This window comes from Acanthochromis polyacanthus, chromosome 3 (genome assembly GCF_021347895.1).
Source record: "Acanthochromis polyacanthus isolate Apoly-LR-REF ecotype Palm Island chromosome 3, KAUST_Apoly_ChrSc, whole genome shotgun sequence".
NCBI classification, from domain to species: domain Eukaryota; kingdom Metazoa; phylum Chordata; class Actinopteri; family Pomacentridae; genus Acanthochromis; species Acanthochromis polyacanthus.
In genome coordinates this window covers 16,041,823-16,052,785 of record NC_067115.1, presented here as the reverse complement: position 1 = coordinate 16,052,785, position 10,963 = coordinate 16,041,823, and the positions used below count along the sequence as shown (strand labels likewise).

The 10,963-nt window shown below is 38.5% G+C and overlaps 1 protein-coding gene across 1 annotated transcript; it reads right to left on the bottom strand.

Annotated features, from left to right (window-relative positions):
• Nucleotides 1-4,168: 4,168 nt before the first annotated feature.
• Nucleotides 4,169-9,140, bottom strand: mvb12a (multivesicular body subunit 12A). The gene is made up of 10 exons (XM_022189433.2): nucleotides 9,006-9,140; nucleotides 7,763-7,852; nucleotides 6,484-6,567; nucleotides 6,297-6,396; nucleotides 6,061-6,190; nucleotides 5,773-5,913; nucleotides 5,483-5,595; nucleotides 5,345-5,403; nucleotides 5,190-5,249; nucleotides 4,169-5,090 (listed from the first exon to the last, which is right to left on the bottom strand). The coding sequence occupies exons 1-10, from the start codon at nucleotides 9,123-9,125 to the stop codon at nucleotides 5,004-5,006; spliced, it is 984 nt and encodes a 327-aa protein (XP_022045125.1). The 5' UTR covers nucleotides 9,126-9,140; the 3' UTR covers nucleotides 4,169-5,003.
• Between the last annotated feature and the right edge of the window lie 1,823 nt (nucleotides 9,141-10,963).

Below are 10,963 nucleotides of genomic sequence, written 5' to 3'. Positions count from 1 at the left end.
GTTGGCCATTTACACATGTGGACAAAATTGTTGGTACCCCTCAGTTAAAGAAGGAAAAACCCACAATTCTCACTGAAATCACTTGAAACTCACAAAAGTAACAATAAATAAAAATTTATTGAAAATTAAATAATCAAAAACAGCCATTGCTTTTGAATTGCTGATTAACATGATTATTTAAAAAAACAAACTAATGAAACAGGCCTGGACAAAAATGATGGTACCTCTATAAAAGATTGAAAACTATTTGACCAGAGTGACATGATTAACTCAGGTGTGTCATTTAATTGACATCACAGGTGTTTCCAAACTCATAATCAGTCAGTCTGCCTATTTAAAGGGAGACAAGTAGTCACCCTGCTGTTTGGTGAAAAGGTGTGTACCACACTGAACATGGACAACAGAAAGCAAAGGAGAGAATTGTCCCAGGACATCCGAAAAAAAATTATAGACAAACATCTTAAAGGTAAAGGCTATAAGACCATCTCTAAACAGCTTGAAGTTCCTGTGACAACAGTGGCTCATATTATTCAGAAGTTCAAGACCCACGGGACAGTAGCCAACCTCCCTGGACGTGGCCGCAAGAGGAAAATTGATGACAAATTGAAGAGACGGATCGTTGGAATTGTATCCAAAGAGCCCAGAGCAACCTCCAAAGAAATTAAAGGTGAACTCCAAGGCCAAGGTACATCAGTGTCAGATCGCACCATTCGTCGTCGTTTGAGCCAAAGTGGACTTCATGGGAGACGACCAAGGAGGACACCACTGCTGAAAAAAACTCATAAAAAAGCGAGACTGGAATTTGCAAAAATGCATGTTGACAAGCCACAAAGCTTCTGGGAGAATGTCCTTTGGACAGATGAGACCAAACTGGAGCTTTTTGGTAAGGCACATCAACTCTATGTTCATAGACTCAAAAACCAAGCATACGAAGAAAAGAACACTGTCTCTACGGTGAAACATGGAGGAGGCTCAGTAATGTTTTGGGGCTGCTTTGCTGCATCTGGCACAGGGTGTCTTGAAAGTGTGCAAGGTATGATGAAATCTGAAGACTATCAAGGCATTCTGGAGAGAAATGTGCTGCCTAGTGTCAGAAAGCTTGGTCTCAGTCGCAGGTCATGGGTCTTCCAACAGGACAACGATCCAAAACACACAGCCAAAAACACCCAAGAATGGCTGAGAGAAAAGCGTTGGACTATTCTAAAGTGGCCTTCTATGAGCCCAGATCTGAATCCCATTGAACATATGTGGAAGGAGCTGAAACATGCCATTTGGAGAAGACACCCATCAAACCTGAGACAACTGGAGCTGTTTGCTCATGAGGAGTGGGCCAAAATACCTGTTGACAGCTGCAGAACGCTCATTGACAAATACAGAAATCGTTTAATTGCAGTGATTTCCTCAAAAGGTTGTGCAACAAAATATTAAGTTATGGGTACCATCATTTTTGTCCAGCCCTATTTCATTAGTTTGTTTTTTTAAAATAATTGTTAATCAACAATTCAAAAGTGATGGCTGATTTTGATTATTTAATTTTCAATAAATTTTTATTTATTGTTACTTTTGTGAGTTTCAAGTGATTTCAGTGAGAATTGTGGGTTTTTCCTTCTTTAACTGAGGGGTACCATCAATTTTGTCCACGTGTGTATCACCATTTATTTTTTTCAAAATCAGTTAAAGACAATAAGGTGTTAAAAATGAGTCCAATTGCAGAACAAAAAATACTACTGGCCATTTAATAATAACTACATCAGTGTAAATCACAGTAATTAGCAAGACAAATGAAGCAAGAAAGTGTGATATCGCATAAATATTACTAACTGCAGTCTGCTGAGTGAACAAATATACAGTTAAATTAAATTGCAGCAGTTTGTATCGTGCTTTTCGACGATAGTAATTGGCTTTATTATAGAGCTGTAACCACATACAGAGAAATAAAGGTGCTAACTGGAACCTAAGATGGTTCTTCACATTAATGTCATAGAAGAGCCATTTTTGGTTCCACGTAGATAATTTTAGCAAGGCATTTTTAAAGAACAACCTTTAAAAATGGCTCCTTAAAGAACTCCAAATGTGCCTCGAACAAGCATAAAATATAGTTTCTACAGGTGTCATAAAAGGTGCTCTGGAGGACTTTAGCAAAAATAGGTTCTTTAAGGAACAATTTTTCAGGTAGTTCTTTATAGATCCCCTGGTTCAGTAAAGAACTTAATAATTGTGTTTCAGTATCTCTTTCTTTTTTTTAAAAAAAAATGGTATTTTACGGACTTTAAATTATGAGGTGTCGGTTGGACAGCAAACACATGAGCATAGTTGCTGGTCATTTATTAACCATTCCTTGCACTTCAATCATTAACAGACAAGTAATGTCTTAAAATGAGTCCAACTGCAGAGCAAAAATACTGCTGACTATATAATAATAACATCAACATCAACTACATCAAGAAAGCAAGAGAGCATGATAATAAATAAATATTACAAACTATTGTCTGATAAGTTAACAAACACACAGTTAAATTGCAGATGTTTGTGTTTAGCCTTACATGTACAATAATTGGTGTTATTACAGAGCTGCAACGACACATAGAGAAATAAAGGTGCTAACTGGAACCACCAGTGCTTCTTAACAGTGACAAAGAACACATAATCACAAAATATTTTCAATCTTTCATACTTCTGATGGATGAATGTCATCGGGCTCACAAAGACGTCAGCATCACCAAGTGCCAACACTATCACCTGTGTTTGTTTTATCATAAAACAAAAATATGTCAGTGAAAAGCAGGCCTGACCAAACAATCGCTCTGAAATTATTCATTACTTAGTTCAAAGACAGAACATTGACAACAACAATAAATGTATTATGCAAAAAAATTTTTTTAGAAAAACTAAATGAAGTAGTTATGTGACTGAGACGTAACTACACATTATTAAAGTAGTCTTCAGTTGCAGCCTTAAATATAAATGCACAGTGTTTTGCTATGCCCATTCTCTTCTTTGATCACAAAAGACACAAAGCGAAGTAACTTAAAAATGACTCACTCCACATGATAGGTTGAATAATATTAATTTATCATGTATGTTGATGATGAAAGAAACTTAAATAATAATTTATATGGCACTTTTCAAGACACCCAAAGTGCTTTACAATGAATCCATCATTATTCATTCGCTCACACATTCTCACTCTGGTGGTGGTAAGCTACATTTGTAGCCACAGCTACCCTGGGGCAGACTGACGGAAGCATGGCTGCCAATCCGCGCCTACGGCCCCTCCGACCACCACCAACATTCACACACCAGTGCGAGAACACTGGAGGTAAGGTGGGTTAAGTGTCTTGCCCAAGGACACAACAGCACATGACTAGGCGAGAGCGGGAATCGAACCGCCAACCCTTCGATCATCGGACGACCCTCTGTACCACCTGACCCACAGCCGCCCCATAATTGGCCAGTTTAGTACAGCAGGTGGCAGTGTTGTACCAGAAAAAGCAGAACTTGGTTAGAAATAGTCAAAAAGAAAAAGAAAAAGTGAAAGAGTTGATACTAGAGCCATATAGGCCCACTGATAAAGTGAATAAATGAATACAAGCTTCTCTCTGACCTTCAGGTGAGGAGGCCACTACAATGACACTGACCGGCCATTTTATTGGGAACATTCAAACCAATGCAATAGCTCTGCCATAAACTCAGCTATTACAAAATTTCTATGTTTTTAGTCATTGATGTCAAAAAGGTGACTATTTTATTGAGGTTGTAATGAATAGTAGTAGTGATGTACTGGACTAAATTGTATTTAAAGGTGTTCCTAATATTTTGACCCCTCATGCATATTAATGGGGTGAGCAAAACATTAGGAGCACATTATTAAATGTCGTACAGTCCAGCACACCACTGGTACCAACTTCTTTAATAGAGTAGATTCATCTCCTTTTTGACATCAACAAAGTAAAAGGTTCATAAAAGTAGAATTCATAGTGGTAGCTGTATTGGATTGCATTAGATTTCACAGATTTCTAACAAAGCGGTCGGTGAGTTTATGTCCTCTAAAACAGTAAAGCCATTGTGGTTATTCTTCTGCGTTGTGGACAATTTACAACCTCAAGCTTTCAGGCTTCTAATAAACCGTTTGAGGTGAAAGCAACATGAAAGCAACACACTTGCAGTATTGTTTCTTTAGCTTTTTTTTATTTTTCCATGCAGTAAAAGAGACGATAAAAACAATAACTTGACACAGATAAATATTTGGTCCTTACACAGCCTCGCTTCAGGGGAAAAATAACAAAACAACTCTAGCTCACTGATCCCACAAATCCTTAAGTATATAAACAGACATAGCAAATATACAGTTGTCATCCATCCACCTTAAAATAAGATATATTATTTTTTGGAATAAAACAAGAAATATTGTACATTTAAGAATGCTAGTGTATCTACTGGGATATCATCTGCAGCAAAGCTCATCCACCAAAGAATAAAATCACTCTGCTTCAGAAACTCTTCGTGACTCAAACAAAAGTTGCGTAACAGTCATCAGGTGACATTACACAGAACATGCAGAAAACACATTAAATGGCAAAGAGCAACTTTATTTTCAGCTTACAAATGCTTTAAATTTTCTGAATTATTCAAAGGCACTGGGCTTAATGCTGCAGAGGACTAGTTCAAGAACAGCAGATAATCTAAAAATTTTTTTTAAAAAAATCCATAGATTCATTAACCCTGTAACATCTTTAAACAGGCACTGTTTTTGGCAAATACAAATCCTGGATGCTAAAACATGGTAATTCTGTGGACAGATTTAACATGGTGAACTAAGTGCATCTGAAGCAGGACAGTCAGTCTCATGTGTTGCCATTTAAAGCTCCTCAATATAAACCTAAACGTCGCTGTGATTATCCTTCATCAGTAACTTCTTTGGAGGTGTTTTTGGTACAAACCTCCTGTGGACATAATAAAACAGAACAGAAATTTGATATCGTTGCTTTGGAAAAGTGCAAAGATCACTGAGCTGTTGAGGCGCCTCCTGCTGCTACTGTTGGTCTGGTCCTCTTGGCGGCGTGTTCCTCCACAGCGAACGTGTACTTGTACTGAATAAAGAAGGACAAAGCGAGTATTGTCACTTTTTACGCTCGTTGTGACGTAAGAAAAATCGCATGGCTTAAATCGACTATCAGATGTGAGCCTACCTCGTTTTCAATGTCTTGGAGAGACTTTATACGGATATTGTTTAAGTTCACCTGAGGATTCTAAGAGAGGCATGGCAAAGAGAAGGAAAAAGTGAGGCAAAAAACACAATGCAATGGATCCATCACATTAGTATTGTTGAAAATCTGAAACATACCGCCCCGTTTGCTTGAACATCATACTTTGGGTGGAGGCTAAATGGAACTCCATCTAGAGCTGCACAGAGTAACGGTGGGTGAGAATTACTAACGAGTCAGTAATAATGTCTTTGTGTATAAGAAGAGACTTAGAGTACCTGTTATTCCCTGGAAACTGCTGTCTGCAGGTTTGTCCAAGTCATCCTTGCTACTGAGGCTGTGGCGTCTATGACTTAGTCTGCTTTGTGGCTGTGGAGGAGGAGGAGGGTTGCTGCGGAAACAAACAGGAAGACATTAACACCAAGAGTAAAACATGTCCTGGACAGAAACTGAGCTGTAGAGTTATAAAAATGCCATTCTCTCAACTTTTTTTAACCTATATTTTTCTACAGAGAGACATAAATGATCATTATCTATCTAATTCGGGCACTATGCATGAGTACTGTACCGGGGTCTGAGGGGTAGAGGAGCGGACTGCTGATCCAAAGAGAGGCCACGCAGGTCCAGGCTGACGCTGCGGGGTTTGGCTTGGGGCATGGGGCTGGAAAAGTATCCCTTTCTGCACCACAACACAAAGCCGTGGATGTCTCTGAAGAAAATGAGCATTTAATGACAAATTAGGAACTTTGTAATTATCACTGAAGTACTGACTGCATTCTTCCAGGTGGTATTTATTTAACTTATGCTTTGATAAAACAAGAATTAAACAGAGGTTTTATATGTGAATGCTACTGACCCGACATATGTATAATGCTGCAACATCATTTTGCTTTTGGCTGTTAGTTTGACATCCAACACAGCTGTGTCCACACTGCCCACTGGGACGAAGCGAACACACACCCGCTTCTTCTTCGAAACAGTGGCCTCTGGAAACACAAACACAGATAGTGTCCATCAGACAGCTGTAAATCAGCACTGAATAAATACGATGCATAATCTTGCAATTTGTGTAAAGTTTGTGGGTTTACTCACTGGGTTCGAGGTGCTCTGGTATATAGCAGAAGCCATGAGGAATGGAGTCCTTGTCTGAAATAACCTGGATGTCTGTCACCACCATACCCCCTGCCAAGTCCTGTACAGAGAAATACAGTTTGGCTGGGAGAAACCCACAAGTAATCAATGAATTAAATAATGGAAGTTTTTCCACTTTGTCTGATACCTTGTTGTAACAGAGATAATATCCTGATTTCATCCCAAAGCTGCGGGTGAAGTTTGCTGATGCTCCGTCTTCTGTAATGCTGATCTGCAGAAAGCAGGGATTGAAAAGAACAACTGAGAAGCTGGGCATAATGACAGCGGTCGATGCTTGCGGTGACGTGAAAGGTTTGGACTGGAGCAGAAAGTGTCTAAGCCAATCTACTGCAATTAGCTTCACATTGGCCATTAGAACAAACTGCGGTTGAACTATGCAATTCAGAATATCTAACTGTTTTTTTAGATGCAGGCAGTGTTTATGAACAGCACATGACAACAGCAAGTGTCAAATGTTGAATTTAAAGTCAGTTAAACAGCTAGTCTGCACAGCATTGGAACCACAAACACAGATTTTTACAGCAGCTGCACAACACACAAGACAGTCTCTCTCATTAGAAGTCAGCTTTCTAGCTCACCACAACACTTAACCAGCCCTGCTTTACATTTCAAACAACATGTGACTACTAAACTACTGCCTCATTTTCTTAGTGTTGGATCTTGTTGACACACTGTGGCCTGTAATGTATCTCTGTATAAAACTAGATTATAGCATGATTGATAGAATTTAATTTGTGAATGCAAAAAAATCGAAAAGTCACAGATTTTAATAATAAATTGCAAACATCAATCAATTTCCCTGTTTGCTCAATATTAGAAAATCCTGTGTAACAAGCAGACAAGACAATGGCAATTTTCTTTGAGCAGCTGTGGCTCAGGTGGTAAAGCAGGATGTCCACTAATTGCAAGCTTGGCAGCTGGAAATACACTGAGCCCAAAGGTAGCTATCGTGGCGAGTGACCATCTTCAATAACAGCTCTGCCACTGCTGGTGTGTATTCAGTGGGAAACTTTGTGAGGTATTTCTTGTACTACTAAGATAGAAAAGCACCACTTACCATTTCTTTCAAAAAATAATTTCTGCATAATTTCTTCCAAGTAAGTGAAGTTGATCTGAAAATACAAGTGCTCCTACACTTGCTGAGGTTAAGAAAAAAGATCATACGACTCTTGTTGTGGCCCTTCCAGTTACATGTATGCTTTTCTTCATTTAAAACCCTTTAAACAAACATCACAGTGCTGGAGTGGCGGTCCAGGCTCATTACTTACTAAAGCCATTAAGATTTGTGGCAATTCTCACACAACTCTTCTCACTGTTGAGTGAAATGTGGAATGCATGCAAATATTTATAACTGATAAAACATACGGCACTATACATAAAGCTAGAAACTATATTTCTGTTCCTACCAGGCTGAAGTCTTTGGGGCAGGTGCTGCTGTTGGAGGTCCAGGCCACTGAAGTCACTGGCCGGACTAAGTTATGCTCCATCAAAGACATCTGAGGAAGAAACAGATAAGAAGTGCAATAAACAAAGAAGATAGAGCTTCTCTGGGTGTAATGGCAAAAGTCTAAATGTGTGTTTTAATGGTGGGTGTAAACAAATGATGGATCCAAACGTTTAAAATCGTATCTGTCATCTCATTTCAAGAAATTTTATTTATCTAAAAATATAAAATCCATAAATGTTTATCACAAATAAACTATCATAGAAGCAGCGGCTCCCATTATCTGTCATTTTGTGACGTGTGTAGAAATGTGCTTTCTTTGAGACGTGCATCCATGTGACAACACGAGGTAACTCACTGAGCTAAACTGGGCCAAATTGGTTTATGGCTTTGTTACCCATTGTATTGTTAAGGGCAGAAAGATCCCATTCAATCTAAATAGTCATGTTATCATGACATTTTCCAAGACTGAATGAATCTATTCATAGCAAGAATTCCTTCCTAACTGCATTAGAAGTTGCATTTCATCATGATTTTTTTTAGGACTTTTGCCAACCACACATATACTTTCCACTGACAAGAACATCTACAGCAGTAGCAGTAAACTTTTAGTCAATAAACTTCCAGTGGTGACTCCTGTTCAGGACATTTTTGTTGTATGGTGAATTGTTCGGATAATGAAGCATCCCCAAACCAAAAAAACAAAGATGTAAAAGAAAGGCAGACTGAGCTTGAATGAGTACGAAGTTCCAATTAGAAAATCAAAGGAATAACTCTTGTAACTGTGAAATGTGAAATTTGGGGATATTGGCTTCTTTACTGACTTGTCTCTGCTTCCTCACGTAATACCTTTTGTTATTGTGTGAATTCTATTTTAGTAGCCGGGTGACAAATCAAAATGCAGGTAACTATTTTTTAACAGTTTGTCCTCTCTATACCGGCAACTCTCACATCAGCAGGCGCATTTTTGTAACTCATAACAAATGACCAAGTGCTGTAATAGAGCTACTGTTAATAATATTTCATTAAATTATTAATAAAGCCGGGTTTGGAGTCATATTCCATGTACTCATGACAAGCTGAGCTCACTTCACACTAGTTGGCGACTGTTCCTTTGACAAAACTTCGATGCTTCGTGTTCAAAATGAGCTAAATACTAATTTCTTAACGAACTAACTTAAATAGTCACAAAAATACACACTTACCCTGTTTATGTGTTCAATTCTCTCCCTCTGAGGTGCTCTGGTTTGAACGATGAACAACTTTTTAGCCACCCACCGAAATTTCTTCTTCGTTTTCCTCCAAGCAGGAAGTACTGAATCCATTCTGACTCCAACTCCCATCAGACCCCGGCGTGACACGTCACAATCATAGACTGTCACAATTAAAGCTGCGCCAAGTCTGTACGCAAGATGGCAGCAGCTTCTGCAGGGTACGGTCTGGACCAATGACGTATATATGTCATTGGTCTGGACTGGATTTCTTAGCGTTAAAAATTACCTCGTTTCTTTTGGGTTGTCCGTGTTTATAAATCTTATTTTTTAATTTCATTTAAAATATTCTAATATTTGCAGAAATAAAATTTTTGCCATATTTTGCATTTCCTGCAGTATACAGTATGGTGACTTATAGGTGGATACTGCATGATGAGTGGACAGAGAGAGGTGCTGGAAGAAGGATCGATTTTAATTTACATGAAAATGAGGGTGAGCAGGGGAGGCTGGGATGGAGGAATAGAGCAGAGGATAATGGAAAAGGGTGTCAGGAGGTGGGTAAGATGGAAAGAAGTGTGTGATGCAGAGGAGAAGGGATGAATTAAAAGGAGTAGTACACGCATTTACAACAACAAATTCCATTAGTGGACCAAAGCCAATAATGAATTAATCCCACCGACAAGCAGAGTGTTGCATGTGTGTCCAAGGCTTGATATGGTTTATTCTTCTGTGCTGCAATGTTGTAATGTTGCCCCAAAACTAATAAAATACACGAGCAAAACATTGACTCATCCAAAACTTAAATGACTTGAAAATATTCCCAAACAAATGTACGATTTACTTCGATTTTTTTTCTTGCCTGGCTTTTTTTTTTTTTTTAAAGAACATAATTCATCCTTTTTAGCAGAGGAAATGTTAAACATATTTATGGACATTAAGTTGAGTGTCACAGAAAGATAAACTGTTGGTTTTCATCTTTTTTGACAGGTTGAAAATCAGGAAATGCAACCAAACTCATTCTTGAAAATGCAGACACCATGTGCCCCAACTTGTCCAGTATTCTTAATAGCAGCTGCAATGTGGCCAAATCCAGCAAGTTGAATTCAAAACAATTTACCCTGGTCTCATTTTCTTTTTTTCTATCAAGGGGGAAATTTCTATATGTTTTGAGTGATAAGTAAGAATGTGAAAAACCCAGAGAGACATAAATCACTCTACAGGTTTATTTCTTATTTTCTCTGTGCAACATGGAAACAGCTGTTCAGTGAGCACATAAAGATTTTATCGAAAAGATGAGTTTAAAGAGAGGGAAAACAACATTACACACAACAGACACTCCTATTAATCAACTTTTGTGTTGTGTGTGTATGTCTGAAATTCGGAGAAAGATATGCTTGAATGCAGCATCCAGATGGGCTCAGGTCCCTGTTGGCATGGCAACATCAAGACCAGACCAAAGGTGGTGGCTGTAGGGGAGCTGGAGCAGGTGGACTGGTCCATGTGGATGAAAAAAGAGGGAGGGAAATCAGTGTTTACTTGGATCACTTAGCTTTATTGGCTAATTGGAAAATTAATGAGAAAGAACCAGCTGTTATCTGCTAAGACTAAACCAAGAAGGAGACAAGACAAATGGAGTTTATCTGTGTCTGAACAGCTACACATCTGTGTTTGGGGGAAAATGCATTCGAGTTATGGACTGAGGTCTGCAGCTGCTCTGTTGCTTCCTGCTGTGAGATTCATTCATCATTTCCATCAGGTCAATTTCAAAAGAATGAAGTCGCAATCACACTGAATTAGGATTAAAAAGGGGCTTCACATAACATTGCAAAGCATCAATAGAACATTAAAAGAAGACAATGATACAATAAAGGACACTAATAAGACATTAGAAAAGAAAGAATTATAGAAATGTCTGCCTGTTTATGTGGGTTTGTTAAAGCTTTTTGAAC

Excerpts from the sequence above, each read along its gene's own strand:
- mvb12a (XM_022189433.2), bottom strand. The coding sequence starts at position 9,125 with ATGGATTCAGTACTTCCTGCTTGGAGGAAAACGAAGAAGAAATTTCGG. Across the intron at positions 6,191-6,296 it reads ACCAGAGCACCTCGAACCCA|AGGCCACTGTTTCGAAGAAG; the intron begins GTGAGTAAACCC and ends TTGTGTTTCCAG. Across the intron at positions 5,914-6,060 it reads CAGCATTATACATATGTCGG|AGACATCCACGGCTTTGTGT; the intron begins GTCAGTAGCATT and ends CATTTTCTTCAG.